Genomic DNA, 25,581 nt, shown 5'->3' on the forward strand with positions numbered 1-25,581 from the left:
GGGGTTATAAACAGGGATGATGGGGGTTATACACAGGGATGATGGGGGGTTCTATAAGGGGATGATGACTGGTATACACAGGGATGATAGAGGTTAATGCAGGGATGATGGCTGGACTACCCATCATCCCTGTATATAACAACCATCATCACTGCATATAACAACCATCATCCCTGTAAATACAAGCCAGGCTACCCCGGTCGTAAAGGTTTGTACAGCGTAAAACTACTGCTCCCAGCATGACCCAAACAATGGTAAAGATATGAGGGAGTTGCTGTTTCACAAAAAACACAAATCATACCACCCATCATCTCGCTGCAGATCATAAAGTGATCACAGTGCTGATTAGAGGCAGGATAAACATTTACGTTAAGTGACTCATCGGTGACGTCCTTTCATATTCTAGTTATTTTTCTCTTTTCTTCTCCATCTGGTCCAGAGCTCTATGATGACTTCTCCCGGCAGAAGAGGATGGAGGCGCAGCCTTATATAGTGGATCGAGCGGGTTCCCCAGCAGCATTTAAAAAAAAAACAATATCCTGACCTGTCCACAGAGTTTAAGGCAGCACAGAGTTTTTCAGGAGCCGCGTTCTGCTCCCGTAGGTAAACTGGGTAGCAGCACTGCAAAGACCGCACGGAGAATTCACCGGCGGTCAGGATAGAACGTAGCAGCTAGATGAGGGGAACACACAAAGCTGCTAAGTGAGACACAGCAGGGCGCGCTTCCAACACAACCGTGCTGTTAGCTATACAGCTGACGGCTGTCAGCCGTGCAGTAGGATCTTGTGCGGGGTGGTGACTTGCCAATCATGTGAAGGTGTTATTGAGGACAGGAGTGGAGGAGAGGTAACAGACTGAGAGCTACGTAATGGTAAGAGTAGAGTTCACAGCAGCACAGAATATTTCAGGTGAGGAGCGTGCAGATGTTGAGGAGTGTATGATGCTGACTGGTCACTGATTGGTCAGCATCATACACATAAACACGCCCAGTTAAAAACACAATACACGCCCAGTTGAACATAACGAAAAAAACACGCCCAGTTGTCCATTTCAAAGCTCATTTGCATATATATAAAATAGCTCATAACTTGGCCAAAAATGAACGTTTTTAAAACAATAAAAACGTTACTGTTATCTACATTGCAGCGCCGATCACATGCAATAGGAGATAGGGGTTTGAGAATCTGGTGACAGAGCCTCTTTAACGACACATACAGAGATGGAATACGGCAGCTACAGGGCATAGGACACAATGAACGGGAGCCGTTCATTATATCCTGTGCTTCTGCTGTCTCCCTCTGCAGCTGGTTTGTAGGGGGAAAGCCGGCCCCATTTTGAAGACCAGCCGCACTGCAGGGAAGGTGTGTGTGTCTGTCTCTCACAGCCCCCCTCGTGGCCCACTTGCACACCTGCTGTAACTGTGTGTGTATAGCAGAGCTGTGTGTTTGTGAGTGTAGCGGAGGGGGGGGGTGTGTGTGTGTGTGTGTGTGTGTGTGTGTGTGCGCAGCAGACCTGTGTCCTATTTTTGTGCAGCGGCGTATGCACGTGCGTCGCTGATCCTTCATTGCCGCTTATCAGCTGTTTTGAAGAATCAGCAGCGAGCACCCACCACACACATACAAATCCCCCCCCAAACATGCAACAGCGCCACACTGTTCTTTTTTCCGCAACACGTTTTTTAAAAAACACTTTCGTAAGAAACTAACGGCTCGCATTCCCATTGATGTAAAGCGTTTGACCCTTTTTTTGCCTGTTTTTCTACGCACTTTGTGTGCGCTTTTTGGCACATAATTAGGACTCCCATTGACTATGGGAACATTTGGTACGTTTTACGTGCAAAGGAATTGACTCGACACTTCTTTATTTACACCATGCGTTTTTTTAAAACGCGTGTGTAAAAAAGCACGTGGTATGTACTAACAGCGCACTTTACCAATTATGTAAATGAAAAGCGTAAGCAAGCGTTTTTTTTATGGGGCTTTTGGCACGTAAAATGCGCCAAAAAACCACGTCAAATACACGCCGTGTGAACCTGTCAACTGAAAAGTCATTCACTTGTCTTTCATCATTCTTAGCCTTTTGTTGTGTCCTATAACTTCTACCAGCTGCATTGTAAACACTCTCCCAAAATGGGAGCCGGACACTGCTTAGCAATTTGAAGACACCTTTTCCTGGCTTGTAGCCAAAAATAGGGAGGGGGGGGTGAGATTCCCTCCCACATTTACAGCAGCTGTGAGTCAGGCTGCTTTGCCTTATTCACCTTGTTGTAATTCTGGGAAGTGCTCCCCCTGGTGGCCAACATAGGAAAAATTGTCAAATTATTATTTTGTTTTTAATACTTCCCACCATGTGGAGGAAACATTCCCTTTGAGTGGAAAAAAACAACAACTTTACATACTCACCTTGATCCCGTCCCTGTGCCAATGCGGGCCTGCTCTTTTCTGAGCAGGTCTGCTGGAGCTGAATGACACTTGCGCCGTTAAAAGGGAGAAAAATTTCGATCCAGCACGGAGTTTAAAAGGAAAAATCTTCCACTTTATTGAAAAAACTGTTAAAACCTACACAAGCACAGAGGGCTGGATGTACAGAGCCGTTGATGCACGTTCCGCGCCCGACCATTCAGCGCCTTCCAACAACGGGAGGCCACCCGCCCGGCTAGCTACGCTACTGACTGTCATATATACATATTAAATTATAGATTAAAAAAATTGTATTCAATTGTGACAAAAAAAAAAAAATTTGGAAAAATAATTTGTTTCTGATTTGCTAAAATAACTACGCAAAAGAAAAATATACAACTAGTCTTATTGTATAAAAATGATTTACCAGTAAAAAAAAAATATATACACATGTTATTTCCCGTACAATCAAGTAATTTTGTCAAATATAGTAAACAGTAAAGGGTGTTAAGAAAAAAAAACTATAGCGGAATTGCATTTTTCATGATTTTTTTATGCTAAAAAAAAAATCATAGAAATGAAACATTAACTTATTTGTACCCATAAATAATTCAACTCGTCTGGCAAAAGTCAAGGCCTCAAACAGCTATGTAGATATAAAAACAAACATTATAGCTGACAAAATGATGACGATGACAGTCAAAAACGAAAAATTCCTGTACGCCTAGGGTCAAAATTGGCTCCACTTATGCATTGAAAATTGAAGGCATAAAATCTTACAAAGCATGCTGGGAGTTGTAGTTCCACGCCCCCTAGCTGTTGACCACTGCTGCCTAAGAACACACAAGTGTCAGGGTTCTCCATTGCAGCCAATCAGATCATCGCTTTTATTTCGCCTGAGCAAGTCTGAAAATAAAATACGAGCTCTGATTGGTTGTTATAGCGACACAAGCTTCACCGTCTCCTTCGCTCCTTCATTGCCACTGGAAAATGCCTGTCCGCAAAAAAAAATGAATTGCCAATTCATTTTTCGTAATTGTCTTATTTCTTGTTTTAAATCCGATTAACTACTTAGTCTCGTCATTACCTCATGAAAACGCCCTATTTGTAGAATACTTATGTACCGGCAGCATTACGGGCAGCCCCTGGGGGCCTGACGCCGCAATATATATAAGGGTCCGTTGTGGAGCGCATGTTCCTCTTCGTGTTTGGCGGTGAATGGAGGAGCTGCGGGAGAATGTCGCCTCGGTGGGACAGGGCCGTCGCCTCGTTCCTGGCGGTGTGTAGTCATGGAACTCGGATGAAGGCCGGTCTTCGTGTACCCTTGTCATGTAGAGGACGGTCCGGTTAATAGCGCTCCCGGGGTCTGCAGGTAATGGCTGCTTGTTGTCTTCTCTCCAGGTTTTTTTTCCACCATAATTTTGCGTTTTAGACTTTGGAATAATTACTTCATTTCTGTTGTAGCGATATAATTATATCCTTATATGAAGCTACAGACTGCTGAGGTGATATCTCTATCTATATAGCCAGGAATAAAATCGCGGTTTTTTGGCGGGTTTTTTTTTCAGCACTTTGGGTGATTTTTTATTTTTTTTTGTTTTAATTTATGTTTAACAAGAATTACCGAGATAATTTAACATTCTCTTTTATATCAATAACTTTAAAATATATTGCTGTAATGATTGTATGCAACTTCAACTGTCCAAATTCTCCTACATTTCCAGTCTCTCTCGTGGCCATAAAAAAGATGGCTTTCATTTGTCAGGGTGGATAATGGCCACATGTAGTGCCACCCACTAATATAGTGCCAGTGCCCACATGGTGCAGCAGAAGTGCTGGTTCCATCAGTACCAGGTGGAACCCATTAACTTGAATGGTACTGTCGGGTTTCTGTCATGGTGTCTGTGGCTCTACCAGAACAGCGTGCTGCGCTCATCATGGTTTCTGGTATTTTTGGCCAGATCTGTAATGGAAGCCACTGTGCAGATGAGCACTCAGACTTTTTGTCTGTTGTCCCAAGTGCTTTTTAACCCACAGAAATTAGGCCCCATGCACACGAACGTATTTTTGCGGCCCCCACTCATCTCAATGGGCCCATGCACACGACCGTGGTTTCCACAGTCCATGCATTGCCTGGAACGCAAAAAGAACTGACATGGCTTATGACGGCCGCATCTTGCGTTCCAGGCTCGTTGAAATTAATGCGCACAGGCTGTGATTTGCAGGTGGCCACGCTGCAGCCATCTGAGCCGCAAGTCCCAGCCCGTGCACGCCACTACGGTCATGTGCATGAGGCCTAACTCATCTAAATCTGTCCCATGACAGGGAGACCAAATGTGGATCCCAACATTGGAAGGATGGGGGTCCCTTTGTTTAAATGAAGAGGTGTGTGTGGCCCTCTATTAAAGTCTTTGGGAGTTTTGCAAAGGGCAGGATGGGGGACCTAGCTGCATGTGGAGACACAGCGCTTGTATTTGGGTCTGTCAGGTGCTCCTCTCTGAAGGCAGTATATAATAGGGGGAGATATTGGGCATATAATTTGATTCGATATATTCATGCAAAAAGCTGGTGGGTTGTTTCATGAAGACATGGCGATTAGATTATTGTGGGTCTGACTTTACCCCCTCAACATTCCCTTTTTATTCTGGCCATTGCTCGTTGTAGAGAAGCAGGAGGATCTGTCTTTTTGAGTGCTGGCATGGTTTAAATGCTTTTTGCATGAAGACTATCAAATCCTACAAAATTACATACCCCGAGCTCCGCACCTCCCTTGGCTGCTCTTAGGACGCATAGGAAACTTGATGGACCAGCTTTAAACTCGGTGGGAGCTGTATACATCTTTGCTGTGTGCTCCCCCTAGTGGCAGCCATAAACTGCCCCTATAAACCTACTTGGCTTAGTTTTTCTCGCAGAAGAGCTTCTGCCAGACACCTGTGCCCTGGATTGGGCATCTAGATATCAGCATGCCCCATCCTTTTAAAGAGGCTCTGTCACCAGATTCTCAAACCCCTATCTCCTATTGCATGTGATCGGCGCTGCAATGTAGAGAACAGTAACGTTTTTTTTTGTTTTTTTTTAAACGATCATTTTTGGCCAAGTTCAGCAATTTTATATTTATGCAAATGAGCCTCATTTCCAACTGGGCGTGTTTTCTCATTTCCAACTGGGCGTGTCTTGTGTTTGTAACATCTGGGCGTGTTTACTTGTTTTACTAGCTGGGCATTGTGAATAGAAGTGTTTGTCAGCATCGTATGTCAGCATCATCCACTTCTATTCACAACGCCCAGCTAGTAAAACAAGTAAACACGCCCAGATGTTACAAACACAAGACACGCCCAGTCGGAAATGAGAGGCTCATTTGCATAAATATAAAATTGCTCATAACTTGGTCAAAAATTATCATTTAAAAAAAAAAACACGTTACTGTTCTCTACATTGCAGCGCCGATCACATGCAATAGGAGATAGGGGTTTGATCTGGTGATAGAGCCTCTTTAAAGGGAATGTGTTGCCAGCAAAACATGTTTGTTTGTTTTTTTAGTTAAACAATTAGTGTGTAGGTGATTAAACATTGTTCCAATTTTTTTTATTTTTTTCACGAGTCAGGAAATATTATAAATTGGATTCAATTTATAATTCCCAGCACTGGTCACTAGATGGAGCAATTCCCAAAATTGCAGCATTGCATGTGGTAAAGCAACCACATTGCTTTATGCTGCAAAATTGGGAAAAAATCCCTCGCTCTAGTGAGCTCTGAGAATCCCCCCCCCCCCTCCTTTATCCTGGCTAGTGCCGGGAGAAACGAAGGGTTTGAACGGTCTAACCTCCTACACTGTGTCGCCATTTTTTGAGCTAACACACAGTGTAGAAGGTTTACATACAGTAGTAAACACACTGAAACACAAACATACATAGAAATAACTTGCTCCAGCCGCCGCGCGCTCCCTCTTGCTCCCATCCGCTCCGTCTGCTGCCGCTGCTCCATGTGCACAAGTCCGGGAGCCGCGACCGGAAGTAGTAATCTTACTGTCCGGCTGCGACTTCCGGTCCACAGGAAAATGGCGCTGGACGGCGCGCTTTTCAAATTGGACTGTGGGAGCGGCGCATGCGCCGTTCCCACACACGGCGTACACCATAGTGGATGGAACGGGCCCCGTTCGCATTCCCTATGGGACTGTGGCTGCCGTATTCCATGTCTGTATGTCGTTAATCAACATACAGAAATGGAAAAAAAATGGCAGCCCCCATAGGGAAGAAAAAGTGTAAAAATAGAAAAAAGAAACACACAAATAAATATAAACGTTTTTAATAAAACTGATATATAAAAAAAAAATTTGGTGACACTGTTCCTTTAACACAAAGCGATTACATGTAAAGACTGATTTTATTCCGGCTCAAACTTGTATTTTTAATCTTTTCTGCTGTAGGACCATGTTGACTTCATCAGAGCGGCTGCTGGGCCTTTCAGCTTCTGAAGATGTTTAGCACATTGACAAGAACTTCTGCAATAAAAGTTGGAGGAGAATGTGACATGTAAGTCTCCAGAATCTTCTATAATTGTCAAATGCTGTCCAGCTGACATTAGGTGTTTTTTGGCCAAACGTCACACCTTGCTTGATTCAATATGGTTTCTGTAAGACTATGGTGTCATCTCAATCAATGGAAAAGAAAATCTGACATACAACCTGTCAGATTCATGTTTAGACTGATGAAAGCAATTGTCATTGCTGGATGACGCACTCGGTAATCTGAGCAGCTTTACAGTCCATACTTTTCCAGTAAACAATATAGCAGTTTCCTCTATTTAACTTGTGCATAATTTTAAGTGGAAGCGATTGTGGTTGGCACCACTTCCACTAATGTACCGTGTATGTGCTGTCCCTATGATGCTAGCACTGGGCTCTGAATAAATGTGAAAGATACTGTGCCCCTCTGTCCTGACATGCAGAGGGTCTGAGGGACGGCAGAACTGCAGTAAAAGTCCAAATAAAAAAAAACTGCTTGTAGTTGCAGACTACAACTCCCAGCATGCTGTGACGGCCTGCTTTAAATTGTGCAAAATTAAACTTTTTTTTTTTTTTTTTGTGCATAATATTTTGGCAGCCAAATAGTAATTATTTTCTTTCTAGGTGACTGGGTTGGAAGATGATCCTTCAAGGACCACATATCAGGTATAGAATTATGTACAGATTCCTGATTATGAATGGATAGGGCATGTCCCAATGATGGCAGCACTGGGCTCTGAAACCTGTGAAGGAAACTGTGCCCCACTGTGACTTGACATGCAGTGGGTCTGAGGGACATGCAATTGACACTGGTACAGTACAGTTGGTATAATATCCTTTTATGGGGTATTCTCAAAAACCTAAATTATTACTTATCCACAGAATAGGTAATTTTTTGATCACTGGGGGCCCCACCTCTGGTTCTCCCACTGACTGAGAATGGGGTCCCAAACCTTGTGTTCCTCATCACTGCTCCATTATAGTGGAGGACACTGAATTGAGCGGCGGTTGAGCATGCACGCTGCCACTCTGTTCAATCTATGGGAATGACTGGAAGAGCTGAATACAGCAGTGGACGCATGGCAAGTTCAAAAATGTGACTTCTGCATTCAACATTGACCTCCCCTTTTCTGAGAGCGAAGGCTGTTGTAGAAACAAACCTCAGGCACGGCTTCCATGTCTGTTTATTTCAATAGTGGGTGGCAGAATATGCAGCTGCATCTACTGGACAGGGACAAGGATTCCCTCGTGCTTGGGATCAGTGGGGGTGGGGTAGTCCTGATCACCTCCATGACACGCCAGAATTGTTAGTAAAATACCTTAAGCCAAAAAAACAACGTTTTTCTGTGTCATGTATTTATTTTTTTATTTTTTCAGGTGACTGATGATTACAATGGCGATTCCTTTGAAGACTTTCTAAATTCACATCAGGTATAAAAATCTTGTAATCCTAAACAGATATAAACATGTCCCAATGATGGCAGCACTGGGCTCTGAAACCTGTGAAGGAAACTGTGCCCCACTGTGACTTGACATGCAGTGGGTCTGAGGGACACATGACACTGGTACAGTTGGTATAATGTCCCTTTATGGGGTATTCCTTAAAGGGGTATTCTCAAAATCCTAAATTATCACTTATCCACAGAATAGGTAATTTTTTGATCACTGGGGGCCCCACCTCTGGACTCCCACCAACTGAGAATGGGGTCCCAAACCTTGTGTTCCTCATCACTGCTCAATTTTAGTAGAGGACACTGAATTGAGCGGTGGTTGAGCATGCACGCTGCCGCTCCTTTGTTCAATCTATGGCAATGACTGGAACAGCAGTGGACGCGTGCTCGACTGTCGCTCCATGCAAACTCATCACTGTGGGGATTGCAGTAAGGAGAATCTGAGGCATTGTGATCGGTGGGGGTCCTATGGATAGGTGATTTATGGTTTTGGCATGTCATCTACTCTGGTGCTCAGTGAATTGATGTGGCTCAGGCTCCTGGAACCCCTGGCAGTTTGCTGCTATTGACAATGGGAAGTTGGAGGTAGTCCCCAGCTCAGGACCCACTGATGGCCATAAACATACTGCCATAAATAGCAGGTGTTTAAGGGAACAGTATTCTGACGCCAGGCTTCCCTGCTATACTCCAGATTCTAAAGTGGGTCTGATACTGCCTTTCTATTGTGGAACTACTTAAAACGTAGGCCCACCCTATTGAAAGCACAGGGATCCTATTGGTGAATTGCATATTCGGCCATTGCACTGTAACTTCTGAGCTGCAGCTGTTTAAGTCGTCAAATCCATCATTATTGCCCTCAAATGTTGGCAGAGTGAGACTTCCTAAATGACGAGATATATGGGCTAGTGGCAAGTTCAAATGTGACTTCGGCATTCAACATTGACCTCCCCTTTTCTGAGAGTGAAGGCTGTTATGGAAACCGTGCCTGAGGTTTGTTTCTACGTCTGTTTATTTCAATAGTGGGTGGCAGAATATGCAGCTGCATCTACTGGACAGGGATAGGGATTCCCTCGTGCTTGGGATCAGTGGGGGTGGGGTAGTCCTGATCACCTCCATGACACGCCAGAATTGTTAGTAAAATACCTTTGTATATTAAAACACATTTTTCTGGGTTTTTTGCTGGTTTGATGTATTTTTATTTTTTCCTTTTTCAGGTGACGAACACGATGGAGAGACTTTCTATATTCACATCAGGTATAAAATTCTTGTTTATATCTAGGTTTAGGATTACATGTCCCGATGATGGCAGCACTGGGCTCTGAAACCTGTGAAGGAAACTGTGCCCCACTGTGACTTGACATGCAGTGGGTCTGAGGGACACGTGACACTGGTGGTAATCTGCAGATGGCACTCAAGTGGTAGCTGCAAATAAGAGCTTAGCGCCTCTTTCCCCTAAATAGGATGCTGGTTTTGAATAGTCTGCCCATATATTTTAGTGCCTTACTACTGTTACAAAAAAACAATTCCAACATATGGAATTGCAATTGAAGCATTTCTTGTGCTTATTCATGTATGAACACTACCTGTTAAGCATCTGACTTCATTTGTTTCTTATTGCAGATGGTCCATGAAGAAGAGCTTGGCTACAGTTGACTTGTCTAGTTCAATAAAACAAACTTGAAATGCACTCTGGTGGCTTCTTTCTTGGCATAAAGTTTGGCCTCATGGCACTGATTCAAAACCGCTATCTACCAGACCTCTTTTAGGGAATCTTAAGTTTTCCTGCTGAAGAGCAGATAGTGGGTGCATCCTATGGCTTACAGGTCTGAGCAGCAGATCGGAGCCTTCACATTATCCAGCTTGCCTGTAATGGGGCTCATGTTCCTTCATTTGTATAGTGTGGGCAGGCTTTTGCCCTCCATGAACCCAAAGCACCTGTTCAAGGGGCTGTGAAATGTGTGCACATTTCTCCAATGTAACTTTGGTAGATAAAAACATTAATGCCAAACCTGCCTATACAAATTGTAACACGAGAATAACCAGACCCCCCTCTGTGTTTTTAAACAAGTGTGAAAACTACTTTTATTTTCCACTTTCTATAAATGCATTATTCTTTCAGGGCTGACCCGCAGTCACATGAGCATGTCCAGCTTGCATCCGTAACAGTGTCATCGGTTCTTGCCTGTACTGCTCCTCTGAAAGCATTTCCTATGTTTGTGGTTTTTTCCCCTCTGCATCACTTGGCAACAGATCAGTGAAAAACAGACCAACACATGGATGTCACCTCACATACACCTATGGCTTTTAATGGGCAAGTCCTGGGATGCAAAAAAAAAACCTGACAGAGAAAAATGAATATCACCATTAACGTGTCTAGATCTTTATACTGTTCATGTGAATAAGGCCTTAGACATGGTATATATAGCTCATTAATATGAATAGGCTAATAGACTGTAGAGGGCTCTTATGTGTATGAGGTGTTTCAGATATAAGGCAGGGGCTTTACAGTCACTTTAACTGACAGGTCATGCAGCTAAAGATCGCTGTGCTGCGTCGCAGGCATTGAAAGTCAACATTGGTCACTCTGCAAGTTACCACGTCCCTGCATGCAAGTTACCACGTCACTAGTTGCAAGAAGTCAAGCGAGTGGCTTCTTGTGATTGTGGAGTAATGGCTATTTATGGGTTGTAAAGTGGTCACATTGACTCATGACCTGTGATGCAGGAAGGGCGGTACAGCCGTCTTGGAATGCAGGATCTGTTGTGGCTAAAGTTACCATATAGTCCTAGCCTAAGGCCTGCTGCATATGACGAACCATGGTGGTAATGCAGTCCTATGGGAGTGATTAACAGCGAGTTGCTCACAACTGCTACTATGATGCAGCAAGGAATGGGGACTTGGGTATCCTCAATATTGTCTCCACTTATGTTCATTGATGGGCTGAACAATTAAAAGGACTGCAGTGGGGTAACTTCAACCTCTATTATTGGTGCCCAACATGCCTAGTAGGCAGCACCCTGTCGAGCTGTGTGAAAAGTGGAGAGGCCAATACAGGACATTGCTGAAGATGAACATGCAATAGGATTGAGTGAAAAACTAGGGACAGTTCTGCAAGTGGCACTTAGTTGGTGTCACCCAGCTGCAAGTCCGTATCTCTATTACTGAGATATGGGATAGGCTTCTACCGGACGCTGTCTCCAAACACAAAACAGACTGGCAGCCAGTGCCACGGAGAGGACTCCCACTACAATGGACAATGACAGAATGGTTCTATCTGCAAAGAAAAGAGAAATGTGGTAAGTTTCTCATAAGATGAACAAAAAACTCCAGCGCCCAGGGTGTAGTATGGTTGTTAGTGCATGTGTTAATATAACACTCGTTGCCAATAATTGCTCTGTGTAGATGGGAACGATCGGAAGATTAATAAGCAAACGCTCGAGCTGCTGGTCGTATCATTTAGTAAGATTGTTGTCCGCACCACATCTCCCTGTGTAAACTGAGACGTGATGCTGTATGAGGACGAGAGATCAGAGTAACGGCTGCTTCTCCCCATCCATAGCCCCGTGTGACAGGAGCAACCGATCAACGATGTCTCAAAGACCCCCAGGCCTGCCCTGGCTGTATGCCTATTAGGCTGTGCCAGAGGCATGGCCTAATATATTGCCTGGCAGTTTTACACTGACAGGCAATAATCCTTTGGTATACCAAATCATTATATCTGTGATCAAAAGATCTCATGGTGAAGTCCCCTGGTGGGACTTAAAAAAAGAATGTGTTTTTTTTTTCTTCAAAAACTGACTAAAAATGTAATAAAACCATTGTTTCCATAAGTGGTTTTATTTAATAAAAGTGTAAAAGAACATGAACAGAACATACCTAGTATTGCTGCGATCGTAACGGCACAAAGAATAAAGTTAACACATTAATTCAACTGTATAGTGAATGCCGTACAACAAATGGCAAAATTGCTTTTTTTTTCCTCCATTCCCCGACCAAAAAAAAGTTCATATTGATTAACTTAGAGGCTCTGTCACCACATTATAAGTGCCCTGTCTCCTATATAAGGAGATCGGCGCTGTAATGTAGGTGACAGTAATGCTTTTTATTTAAAAAAACGATCTATTTTCACAACGTTAGGAGCGATTTTGGTTTATGCTAATGAGTTGCTTAATGCCCAAGTGGGCGTACTTTTACTTTCGACCAAGTGGGCGTTGTACAGAGGAGTGTATGACGCTGACCAATCAGCATCATGCACTCCTCTCCATTCATTTAGACAGCAGAATCGCGTTCTTACTAGAACATGATCTGCAGCCACATACGCAGCGATTCTGCTTGATTAACGTTAATCCAGTGTCCTGATAATGAATACACATGACCATCCAGCCTGGACGTCATGTGTACTCAGAATCCTGACACTTCTGAATATTTTCTGTGAGATTTACAGCAAGGGAAACGAAATCTCGTTTACCTCCGTGATCTCGCGAGATTTCGTATCCGTTGCCGGAATCTCACAGAGAAGAGTCAGACGTGTCAGGATTCTGAATACACATGACGTCCAGGCTGGATGGTCATGTGTATTCATTATCAGGACACTGGATTAACGTTAATCAAGCAGAATTGCTGCGTATGTGGCTGCAGATCATGTTCTAGTAAGAACGCGATTCTGCTGTCTAAATGAATGGAGAGGAGTGCATGATGCTGATTGGTCAGCGTCATACACTCCTCTGTACAACGCCCACTTGGTCGAAAGTAAAAAAAAATACGCCCACTTGGGCATTAGCCCCTTAATGACCGGCCTATTTTGGACCTTAATGACCAAGCTATTTTTTACGTTTTTCAATCGTCGCATTCCAAGAGCTATAACCTTTTTATTTTTGCGTCGACATAGCTGTATAAGGTCTTGTTTTTTGCGGGACAAGTTGTATTTTTTAATAGCACCATTTTGAGGTACATATTATTTATTGATTAACTTTTTTTTGGGGGGGGGGAATAGAAAAAAATCTGAAATTTCGCCACTCTTTTTTGCGTTCTAAATCTACGCCGTTTACCGTGTGGTATAAATAACACTAACTTTATTCAGCGGGTTGTTACGCTTGCAACGATACCAAATTTGTATAGTTTTTGTATGTTTTACTACTTTTACACAGTAAAAACGCTTTTTTTTTCTAAATTATTTGTTTTTGTGTCTCCATATTTGAAGAGCCGTAAAGTTTTTGTTTTTTCGCTGATGTGGTTGTATGAGGGCTTTTTTTTTGCGGGACGACTTGTAGTTTTTATTGGTACCATTTTGGAGTAGATGCGACTTTTTGATCACTTTTTATCACATTTTTTTAAAGTCAGGATTCACAGAAAACAGCAATTTTTCCATAGTTTTTTATTAATTTTTTTACGGCGTTCACCGTGCGGGTTAAATAATGTAATAGATTTATAGTCGGGGTCGTTACGGACGCGGCGATACCAAATATGTGTAACTTTTTAACTGTATTTTGTTTTTTTTAATAGTAAAGCATTTTGTAAGGGGAAAAGCTGGGTTTTTCATTTTTTTTTTCACATTTTTTTTAAATTAACTTTATTAAACTTTTTTTTCACTTTTTTACTAGTTCCATTAGGGGACTATAATATGCGATTCTGCGATCGCATTTATAATACACTGCAATACTTTTGTATTGCAGTGTATTACTGCCTGTCCGTTTAACACGGACAGGCATCTGCTAGGTCATGCCTGCGGCATGATCTAGCAGGCATTCACTCCAGGCAGACCTGGGGGCCTTTATTAGACCCCTGGCTGCCATTAGAGACAGACATTCGGCGATCGTATCGCCGGGTGTCGGTGGGAGAGAGAGGGAGCTCCCTCCCTCTCTCCAAAACCACTCAGATGCGGGGCTCGCTATTGAGCACCGCATCTGAGGGGTTAAACGTGTGAGATCGATACTAATATCAATCTCACTCTGGCAGCTGAGAGCAGGGAGATTTGACAGCTCCCTGCTCTGTTTACTTATTCTGATGCCGCGACGTAAAAAGTCTATGGTATCGGAATAAGGCCCGTTAGTGACCGACGTAGAAACACAATGGGCCGGTCACTAACGCGTTAGGAAACTCATTAGCATAAACCAAAATCGCTCCTAACGTTGTGAAAATAGATTTTTTTTTTAAAATAAAAAGCATTACTGTCGCCTACATTACAGCGCCGATCTCCTTATGTAGGAGACAGGGCACTTCTAATGTGGTGACAGAGACTCTAAGTCACATGCACCCCAAAATAGAGAAACTACACCTCACGCAAAATACTCTTGCAAGTACTATTCGGGTATGTGCACACGTAGTGACCAAAAACGTCTGAATATACGGAGCTGTTTTCAAGGGAAAACAGCCCCTGATTTTCAGACGTTTTTTGAGCAACGTTTTCGCAGCGTTTTCTACGTCCGTTTTTGGAGCTGTTTTCATTGGAGTCTATGAGAAAACCGCTCCAAAAACTTCCAAATAAGTGTCCTGCACTTCTTTTGACGAGGCAGTCATTTTACGCGTCGTCGTTTGACAGCTGTCAAACAACGACGCGTAAATGACAGGTCGTCGGCACAGTACGTCGGCAAACCCATTCAAATGAATGGGCAGATGTTTGCCGACGTATTGGAGCCTTACTTTCAGGCGTAAATCGAGGCATAATACGCCTCGTTTACGCCTGAAAACAGGTCGTGTGAACCCAGCCTCAGGGTATGTTCACACAGGGTGGATACAGTGTGTAAAAGTACACAGTGTATGCACCCTCGACCCTGCAGGGAGCTGTGTCTGAAAAGCCGCACCAAATTGTGGTGCAGAATTTCAGGCGGAAATAGAGCTGGAAAATAAAGTCAACACCGACCCCCAATGCCCCCCCCCCCCCAATGCCCCCCCCCCCCTGGACGTTGTAGTAGCATCACCCCGTTCTCTGTGCAGTCTGACCTCCTGGGAAGGCTCTGAAATTCATGTAACTGCTGCAGCTGTCACATGGGATGAGACGTCATCCTATGAGGACGGCCTGGATGGATAAACACAAGAACGCGTTGTATGACAACTCCCAGGCGATACGTATTGATATTTTTATTGGTTTTAACCCCTTAACGACCAGGCCATTTTGCGCGTTAATGACCAAGGGTTATTTTTTGTTTTTTCACGGTTGCATTCCAAGAGTCATAACTTTTTTTTATTCCGTCGACATAGCCGTGTAAGGGCTTGTTTTTTGCGGGACGAGTTGTATTTTGTACTTGCACCATGTTTGGATGCATATAATATGTCGATTAACTTTTATTATCTTTATTTTAGGAGAGAATTGAAAATAAGCAGCTATTCCAGCATTGATTTTCACGTTATAAATTTACGCCGTTTACTATGCAGCGTAAATAACATGTTAACTTTATTCTATGGGTCGGCACGATTACGGGGATACCAAATATGTAAAGGTTTTATATGTTTTTCCTACGTTTGCACAATAAAAACCCTTTTAGAAAAAAATTACTTGTTTTTGCATTGCCGCGTTCCAAGAGCCGTAACGTTTTTATTTTTCCGTCAATGTGGCCGTATGTGGGCTTGATTTTTGCGGGCCAACGTGTAGTTTTCATTAGTATTATTTTGGGGTACATAGGACTTATAGATTAACTTTTATTTAATTATGGGGGGAATGGGAGAAAAGAGAATTTTGACGTAGTCTTTTGTGGGTTTTTTGGACGCCGTTCATCCGGCGGTTTAATTAATGTGTTCATTTTATTGTTCAAGTCGTTACGATCGCGGGGATACCATGTATGTGTGATTTGTTTGACACTTTTACTAAATAAAACCACTTTTTGGGCAAAAAAAGCAGTTTTATTTTATTTTGACAATTTATTTATTTTTTTATTTTTTTTTTAAATTCATAAACTTTATTTAACTGCTTTACATATTTTATTTTTTTTAGGTCCCACCAGGGGACTTCACCATGCGATCTGCCAATCACATATATAATGCTTTGTTATACTTCGTTTTACACTGACAGGCAATAATGCTTTGGTATACTGACAGGCAAGCTATTAGGTTATGCCTCCGGCATGGCCTAACAGGCATCTGCTGAAGGCAGATCTGGGGGCCTTTGTTAGGCCCCTGGCTGCCATGGAAACCCGACGGCGCCCCGCGATTTTTTTGCGGGGGTGCCGATGGGGTGACAGAGGAAGCTCCCTCCCTCAGCGACATCTAATGTGTTTGACAGTCGCTATTGACGGCGGCATTTAATGCGTTAAACTGCCGGAATCGGAGCGCGCTTCGATTCTGGCAGTTGTGGCAGGAGCCAAGCTGTGTATAACAACCGTGCTCCTGCTGCTGATCGCATAGGTACACTGGCAGTACCCACGCAATCAGAGGATGGACATAGCCGTCCTTTTGCGGGAACTAACACCTGTACAGGACGGATATATCCGTCCGTCTGTCTGTCGTAAAGGGGTTAAACCGAAAAAAGTTATTTTTGTGATTTATTTATTTTTTTGTGGCGGAATCGCAGCTTTTTTGCTGCTAAAAACGATTTTACCTCCCTATTGTATTAAATGGGAAAAACTTGCAACAAATGAGCAGCGAATGCCTGGAATAAATTGACATGCGGCAGATAAAAAAAAAAGCATCACAGGTCAGTTTATGAACTGTTTCTTGGTGGATATTTCCCGCAGAGCGTGGATGAGATTTGTTCAACAAGTTGTCTACTGTAATACGCAGCAGATTTTCTACAACGAAATCAGTTGTGGAAAATCTGCACTGTTTATGCAATGTGTGAACATACCCATACAGTTTGCAATGTTTACGCTGTGTGTCCTTACCCTTATTGTCCCGTGTGCCATATGCTTATTAGCTTGCAAGTGTCCCGAGTTCTAAACCCTCCCTCTGCAGTTGACTGACAGCTCTGGATGGAACGTCATATGGCGCTGAGGACCTGTAGAGCTGTCAGTCGACTGCAGAAGGAAAGAGGATGGAGCTCAAGATGCGGCGGACACTTGCATACAGCACGTGGGACAAGAGCATTTTTATTTTGTTTACACTTATGGAAGAACTAAGCTATGTAACAGAGGGATGTTTCATAGATTAGTTCTTGCACAAGTGTATAAAAAAAAATAGGATATATGGACAGGGATTGTCCTGGTGGGACATAGGTCCCTTTTTGCTGATACTTTTGAGTTGCTGGACACATAAGACCTTTAGGTGGCAATTTGTATAAGTGATAGTGCTGCCCGATTCCGTGTTACCTGATTTGCGTTGTTGCTCCTGAAGTTGGCATTCCTTCGTCCAGTCCTGTGGGATGACCGGTGCCATTAGCTGCGAGAAGAGCCGTAATGGGCAAGGAGACGTGCAACCTGGGAGCACTAACTCATACGGTTCCTTATAGGACTCATTTCGATAGTACATTCCAACACTGTAAGTGCTAGGAGAAAATAGGTTCCATGTTTTACATTATTAAATAGATTCTACTCATGCAGCACCCTTCAGTAGGCCATGATAGACGGTCATAATTGTACAATTATTTGTGCCATTTTGATAAAGAAATACTCTGTAACGCTTACAAGGCAATCATGGGACATCAACATGTACTTTTTAACTATTTCAACCCATTTATTAGATAATATTAATCATTTTAGTGTTTCTCAAATTGCGTTCCAAGAAATCCCAGGGTCCCACCAGAGGGTCCCACCAGAGGGTCCCATGGGTTGCCCAAGGTAAAACTGGGTTGATGAAGGGGAAGTGCCACATTAACTGTTATACACAAGTCTGAGATGGTACCCGTACAAAAGGTGACCATTAATTTAATTTGGCCAAATACCCAAAATATAAACGTTCTACCCTTGAGAGAACCAAGTTCTGTCTTTACCCGGATGGCCATACTGCATATGTTCGCCCAGTTGAAATGTAGAAATTGATCTTATTTTACTTGATCTGACTCTTTACCATCGAACAAGACAGAAAATATTTTACAACTTACCCATCACTTTCCTTGTAAAATTCAAATATGTGACAAGATGCATATGGTGGGTGGATTCCATTATAAACGCCGAGTGCCCCTTGTAATGCCAGGAGGGTGCTGTCGTGCTTAAAATACAAGTCCTTGGATCAATATTCAAAAACTAACCGAGCAGTATCAGCTTTTTTGTTGTTTTCAAAGGGCACATGTAACAGTGTCAAAATTGCCTCAGAAAAGTGACCTTGGTGCCCGTAGATATCAATCACAATTTATGTATGTTTCTACCAGTGCAATTTAGAAGATCCCAAGTGTACTATGATATGGAAAACATGAGACCATTGTGTCCTCAACAATATCCATAACTTTGTCTTTTTAATGTGCCACTTCTGATATTAAAGGGAACCTATCACTAGACTTTAGGGCACTAAACCACCAGCATGGTTGGCACTTTAGGACACTAAACCACCAGCATGGTTGGCACTTTAGGACACTAAACCACCAGCATGGTTGGCACTTTAGGACGCTAAACCACCAGCATGGTTGACACTTTAGGACGCTAAACCACCAGCATGGTTGGCACTTAAGGACACTAAACCACTAAGCCGTTGGACTCTTTTCAAGACTCTTCTCTGGTAATTTACATATAGCGCACGCTGTATTATAACTTCCTTTAAGACCAAATGCTAAAACGACGCTATTTCCCAGCAGTGTATGCTGGGGGTTAGGTGCCCTAAAATCCAGGGACCGGTTCCCCTTTAAAGAGGTTTTTTGACTACTATTTAAACTTTGGTTCCTAAAATTGTAAAATAATCCACATTTTAACATACATATCTTACCAAACCTCTGCTGTTTCCACCACTAGCTTCCTGCTTCATTCCTTGTTTAGAAGGGTGCGTGATGAAGTGTTGTCCACAGTAATGATTGTTGCCCTCACCATTGCTGCGGATGGCAATGATTGGTCGCTGTGACCGGGTGACACTTTATCACGCACCTTTCCAAACGAAGAGCAGAGGGTAAAAAAGGAGATCAATGTAGGGGAATGGGGGGAGCAGAGAATTTGTAATAATTGGTAAGCATTATTTACTATTATAGGCCCATAGAAGTCAAGTTTATTAGCCGGAAAATTCCTTTAACAGTCATAATGCCCCTTGCTTAATGCAGCAGTAAAATATGACATTATTAGTCACCTCTATTTGCTATGACTTACCGCTGAGTACATCACCATTTTTAGCGGTGAAGATTTTTTAATGGCTACGGTGAAATTCTGAAGAACGGCGTCCACAAGTATCCCTAAATAAGAGGAATAGTGATGAGAATTTGTGAGATCAACAAATCGCAATTTCTGTATATAATATTAAATTCCCCACACACTGGAGGTCTGATAAATATCAAAATATTTCCTAACAGAATTTCGGATAATTTCTAGCATTAAAGTGAATCTCCATGCTCCCCTCTTATTGAGTGTCATTTGCATTTATTAGCTGTATATAGCTTTTTTTTTTTTTTTTTCATTCTATCATTGGAAATCAGCTCTCCAATCATTGACCTGGTGAGCTTGCGGTAAGTTTGTGCTTGCATACAGTAGTGCGCTGCAGTGTAAAGTAAGGAGGAAGACAGATCCACAGCCTCTGATGGGACATGTGATGGATGTCAGCTGCAGTCAGATCACAGCTCTCTTCTAATGGACTACAGCTAATGAGCAGTGAAACAGCCAACAATGGGAAAAAGTAATAGGTAAGCACTGCCCAAAGGTACTGTATTAAATATAATATTTAAGCCACAGGCTGTCAGGGCAAGTAGTGTCGCAAAAGCTGGAGAGCCAATTTTTGGAGAACACAGATCTACAGGGGCGTAACTATAGGGCGGTGCAGCGGTTGTGGTCACACATGGGCCCCGGAAACCCGAGAGGGTTCAAAACGTTACTCTATCCCATAAGAGGAGACCCATACTATAAATGGCACACGGTAGGTGGGGGCCCTGCTACAGAATTTGCATCGCAACAATCAGCTGATGAGTAAACGCTCGTTCATCGGCTGATTGTATTGTTTATATAGCATGAAATATCGTTGTCGGCAGCACATCCCCCTGTGTAAACAGGGAGAAGCGCTGCCAACATGATAGAAATGTATGGGGACGAGCGATCATAGTAACAAGTGTTTGTCCCCATAGCTTCTTGTGAAAGGAGTAAACGAGCGCTAATCAACGAGCTGTCTCATTGATCGGTGCTCGTTTACATGGCCCACGTCGTGCCGAGTAATAGGACCCGTAGAGAGCTGAGCATGCTATCACAAGGTATCAGGAAAATGTCTATGGTTGACTACAGACTTAAACATATTAAAGGGGAAACCCACCTCCAGTGATTCGAGCCTTCTCTTTGGGTTGGTGGAGCGCCATATGTGCTTTAATATCAAAAGCCGCGATCTCTTCCAAAGTTTTCAGCACGTCTGGTGTGGCCCATGCAGGTAGACTGAAATTGTGAGACTTCTGCAACCCAGGCGTGTATACATAGCATGGAACATAACAAGAGACTGTATAAGACAATAAAGATCTCATAGCAAGATAGTATCAGATATACACAATGGTGTTACAGAGTATCGGGCAGAGATAGGACCCTTCACTGGTCTTACAATCAGATGTCCCAAATATACGGTTGGTATTATTAATCAGAACAATGAAATCCTGAATCCTTTAGCAGAACAAATATATCATAAGATGGGAAATTTCATTTTTTCTAATGTCAATTTGGAAACTATTAAGTAGGACCTGGTAGAGACGGGGCCAACTGTGACTCAGATGCCCAAGGGCCCGTACACCATAAGGCTGTGCAATTTTCACAATTGGATTGATTCACGCAGTGCGATCAAAACGTAATATTTTTTTTATAATTGCGGCAAAACCCACACTGAGTGAAAAGACCTCGACATTTTGAAAACTGCAAGGAATTGAAACACATATTTGTAAAGACATTATACAATGGTTAATTAAAGGGGTTCTCCAGGCATTTCATATCGCTCGCCTACCTTAGGATAGGTTATCAATATCAGATCGGTGGGGGTCCGAGTCCCGGCACCCCTGACGATCAGCCGATTGACGAGGCCACGGCCACGAACAAAGCTCCCTCTTCATAGTTTACCAGGCACAGCGCCCTACACAGCCGTAGCGGCTGTGCCTGGGATTGTATTTCCGGTCCCATTTAAGTGAATCGGACTGAGCTGCAAACCAAGCACAGCCGATATGGATCTGAATGGTGCCTTCAATCAACTGATCGGCTGCGGTGTCAGGAGTCGGACCCCTACCTATCTGATATTGATGACCTATTCTAAGCATATGCCAGTAATATAAAATGCCTGGTAAATTCCTTTAACGGGAGACACATAAATGATCCCTGAGTTGCCCATACATAGTCACGTGTGGCTCCTATCACACCAGTCCCATGCCTCCCAAACATCCTGAAATCCTAGCGCTGACCACACATCTGTCCTGAGATGTGATCAATCATGAATTACTTCCGCCTGTTGCAAGAAGCTGCTGGTTTTCTGCTCATATGTAAGTTCCTATTGGCGGAGTGAAGTTTGGTGCACTATTACGAAGCAGATGTATATTATAGGGGCTTTGTGTAAAAGGTGTAGTCATCCAGTTGCGAATACATTATTGTCTTAAGATTACGAGTAGCGGTTGTTTTTGGAGGCGTGTCTAGGGTAATTAGGGGCAGGGCTTATATTTGAGAAATTTGCCATTTAGCATATTTGCAACTTCTGAATGGCAGCTATTCATCATTGTGGATCCTATAAGAAGGGCCGTCCTTGGTCTGTATTAGGGTCGTAGCTAGGATTTCAGTTCTTACCTGACAGAAGAGCGTGTCATAAACTTTCCATACTCGACGAGGGACTGCCTGGTCTACACTATAACCAGTGTAGTTTGCAATGCGAGCAATAAAGTCCTAAATAAAAGAATATTATGAAACACGCTAGTTATAAATACAAGTGCTATAGGATATTGACCGAAAAACCATACAGATTAACTATCTGCTCACTGGCATATGAAACTTCCATGGGCATGCATAGAAATCATCGCAAAATGTAATCGTAGGCTCCAGAGCAAAATTTAGAATGGGTCCTACCTCCCATCGAGAGCTCTGACATTTATTAATAGTTACGTTAATGGCCAATGTAATTTATTAAACCAACTTTATAGGGTTAGAGGCGAGCTCTGGTTTTCACAAATAGAGCTCCAAATACTCTGCTTTCCTTCAAGCAGTAAATGATAAAGCTCTGGTTTCCAGCAGCCACCACTAGGGGCAGCTCTGTGCATATGGATTTACACAGCTACTATTGAACTCAAAGGGAGCTGAGAAAAGAAACTCCATGCAGTGAGCTCCCCCTAGTGGTGGCTGCAGGCAAATACTGTCACTGTGTGTTGGAAAGCAGGACAACCAGTAAAGTGCCAGGCCCCTTGCACCACAGGGCCCCATAGCAGTCGCATGATTTGCCTCTACAGGGTACGACACTGGAAATGTCTACTTAACTTCTCCACACATTTCAATTGTAGTTTTATTTATGTGGGGTTTCCTGAAGTACAGCAGATAATAGTAGAATGGACTGTGGGTTAGTAAAGCGACTTTAGACGTAATGATTTATTTGTATAATATAATCTGTATATTAAAGAGGATCTCCCGGATCCTTCCTTACTGTAGCCGCAGTAAATGTGTGACAGTTACCTGAGAAATAGGTGGATCAGTTGCTAATTATTATAATTTTGCTGTAATAGACAAGCAGCTTGCCATGCACTGACTTCTTGGTGAAGTTGTTTTATATAAAGCAGTAAAACAAGTCAAGCTGCAGTGTAAAGCATGGAGGAGGGACAGAATATCAGACTGACCTGTGATGAAAGATGTTTCAGACTCCCATTAGCGGAACAGGAACAAATATGGTAAGAGAACACATGTATTGACATTCAGTGTTTGTGGCACAGTAGTATTGTAGACATGCGCCACACCACTACCTACCACTAGTCAACAAGGCCATCATTTCTCTTACCTTCCAAGCGTCCATCCTGTTCTGATACTCCGGCAGCTGAATGGTGTCCTTCATTAGTTCATAGAATCGGGGGCAATCATTGGAAGGAAATTTTAGAAGCTACGCAACAAAGAAAACAATTTTTTTTTTACATGTGACTGTTTTTACTACTTTACTTATTTGTTGGATATGTGTTGCCTTACAATTCGATACAGCTGCTCTGTATACAGGATTCAAAGCCGCTGCATCTCCAAAAGTAAAAATAATATTTAATAAAAAAAGTATTTAGAAAGTTGCACCAAACAAAAGAACGATATCAGTGGTGTACATAGCCTTTTAGGGTGTATTTCGTGGCGTAATGCGACCATTTTACGTCAATGACAGGTTCCCTTTAAACTTCTGGACCAATGTAGCTGGTATGATGCTGGAATACCCATTTTAGATTATATGGTGAAATTCCATTAATTCAATGTCCGCTAATGTGGAAATCCTGCATGTGACAAAAATAGTCACGTAACGGATTAGCGGGTTATTTACCCGGAATTTGACATTTTCAGCAGTGCTATGGAGGGTCGTGGCAGCTCCGCAATGAGTCAGGGGCACTGCTGCAGGTCACTATCGTCTCGAGCTCCAACTAAATATCACTAAGTGCCAGACAATATATATATATATATATATATATATATATATATACACACACACACGTATGTATGTATGTATGTATGTATGTACATATATATATATATATATATATATATATATATATTATAGAATATGCGGATGTCTTCATCAATGGATGAAAATGTAGGACTGAGTTTCAGTGTTGTTAACTTTCAGCATAAAAGGGTAGGAAATTAATTTATTGTAACATTTTTGGCACCGTTTTTTGAGCGAAAAACTGAAGTAGACACAAAAGAAAGAAGATACTTTTCCTTCCTCTTGGATTAATTTCTGGCTTTGGCTCAAAAAACTGAGCTGAAAACTGCAACAAAACTATGTGTGATCCTGGCCTGAAACTGTAAATTAGAGCAACTTGGCGCCGACATGTATAAACACCCCACCCCCTCATCTCCCAGATGCACTACCAGCACTTGGTGGGTAAATATCAACTGCTCTGCTTGTGCTCTATTATTTTGGCACAATTTAGAAACTAATGGAGAACCTGTTTAAGGCCAAGTTTACACAGCGTTTTTTGGCACCGATTTTGATGCAAAAACCGTGTCGGAATCAGCGCCAAAAAATACCTAAAATCTCCCTCCATTGACTTTAATGTGAGGTAGAGGCAAGGAAAAAAAGCGTCATGCCCTATTTTGCAGCAGTTTACTTTGAACCTCCATTGAAATCAATAGGCGGTGGGAAAAAAACGTGACATTTGTTGGGAGCGATTTTTTTATGCGGTTTTTGACTTTGTTTAGTTTAACCCCTTCAGGACTGAGCCTGTTTTGGCCTTCAGGACGAAGCCGATTTTTCAAATCTGAGATGTGTCACTTTATGTGGTAATAACTCCGGAATGCTTTTATCTATCCAAGCGATTCTGAGATTGTTTTCTCGTGACATATTGTACTTTATGTTAGTGAAAAAATTTGGTCGATAAATTCAATATTTATTTGTGAAAAACATCAAAATTTAGAGAAAATTTGCAAAAATTACCATTTTTCGAAATTTAAATCTATCTGCTTGGAAGACAGATAGTATTACCACACAAAATACTTACTAGTTTATATTTCCCATATGTCTACTTTATATTTGCATCATTTTTGGAACATTCTTTTATTTTTCTAGGACGTTACAAGGCTTAGAACTTTAGCAGCAATTTCTCATATTTTCAAGAAAATTTAAAAATGCCATTTTTTCAGGGACCAGGTCAGTTCTGAAGTTAGTTTGTGGGCCTTATATATTAGAAAGTCCCAATAAATCAAGCCATTTTGAAAACTGCACCCCTCAGAGTATTCAAAACAGCATTCAGAAAGTGTTTTAACCCTTTAGGCATTTCAGAGGAATTAAAGCAAACTACAGGTGAAATTTACAAATTTGTAATCCATTTTTTTCAGTAACACAGAAAGTTTTTTTCAAGAAATGCAACTGAATATTTATTGCCCAGATTCTGCACTTTTTAGAAATATCCCACATGTGGCCGTAGTGTGCTAATGGACTGAAGCACAGGCCTCAGAAGCAAAGGAACACCTAGGGGATTTTGGGGCCTCCTTTTTTTAGAATATATTTTAGGCACCATGTCAGGTTTGAAGAGTTCTTGTGCTGCCGATAC

At 42.4% G+C, this 25,581-nt stretch overlaps 1 protein-coding gene, 1 long non-coding RNA gene and 4 other non-coding genes across 8 annotated transcripts in view; 5 read left to right on the forward strand and 1 right to left on the reverse strand.

Annotated features, from left to right (window-relative positions):
- The first annotated feature begins 3,589 nt into the window (after nt 1–3,589).
- Nucleotides 3,590–10,041, forward strand: LOC142662158 (uncharacterized). 2 transcript variants are annotated; one of them, XR_012850876.1, is made up of 6 exons: nt 3,590–3,771; nt 6,826–6,931; nt 7,528–7,569; nt 8,281–8,334; nt 9,569–9,608; nt 9,975–10,041. It is a non-coding gene; the product is annotated as an uncharacterized LOC142662158 (long non-coding RNA). The 2 variants fall into 2 exon arrangements; XR_012850877.1 differs by lacking the exon at nt 3,590–3,771 and adding an exon at nt 4,647–4,784.
- On the forward strand, nt 7,274–7,362 carry LOC142662780 (small nucleolar RNA SNORD88). The gene has a single exon (XR_012850994.1). It is a non-coding gene; the product is annotated as a small nucleolar RNA SNORD88 (small nucleolar RNA).
- Nucleotides 7,613–7,702, forward strand: LOC142662781 (small nucleolar RNA SNORD88). Its single transcript, XR_012850995.1, has one exon. It is a non-coding gene; the product is annotated as a small nucleolar RNA SNORD88 (small nucleolar RNA).
- LOC142662783 (small nucleolar RNA SNORD88) lies at nt 8,370–8,459 on the forward strand. Its single transcript, XR_012850996.1, has one exon. It is a non-coding gene; the product is annotated as a small nucleolar RNA SNORD88 (small nucleolar RNA).
- LOC142662157 (testicular acid phosphatase homolog) overlaps nt 9,525–25,581 on the reverse strand; it is a 79,510-nt gene continuing 63,453 nt past the window's right edge. For both annotated transcript variants that reach the window (XM_075840163.1, XM_075840162.1), the window contains 7 exons: nt 23,337–23,435; nt 22,145–22,240; nt 20,652–20,784; nt 19,508–19,590; nt 18,322–18,428; nt 17,591–17,766; nt 9,525–11,628 (listed from right to left, as the gene is read on the reverse strand). In XM_075840163.1, the coding sequence (XP_075696278.1) occupies nt 11,513–11,628; nt 17,591–17,766; nt 18,322–18,428; nt 19,508–19,590; nt 20,652–20,784; nt 22,145–22,240; nt 23,337–23,435 (810 nt within the window). In that variant the 3' untranslated portion in view covers nt 9,525–11,512. The remainder of the gene's footprint in view (nt 11,629–17,590; nt 17,767–18,321; nt 18,429–19,507; nt 19,591–20,651; nt 20,785–22,144; nt 22,241–23,336; nt 23,436–25,581) is intronic.
- On the forward strand, nt 9,646–9,735 carry LOC142662784 (small nucleolar RNA SNORD88). The gene has a single exon (XR_012850997.1). It is a non-coding gene; the product is annotated as a small nucleolar RNA SNORD88 (small nucleolar RNA).

The sequence above is a fragment of the Rhinoderma darwinii genome, chromosome 10, assembly GCF_050947455.1.
Source record: "Rhinoderma darwinii isolate aRhiDar2 chromosome 10, aRhiDar2.hap1, whole genome shotgun sequence".
NCBI lineage: Eukaryota > Metazoa > Chordata > Amphibia > Anura > Rhinodermatidae > Rhinoderma > Rhinoderma darwinii.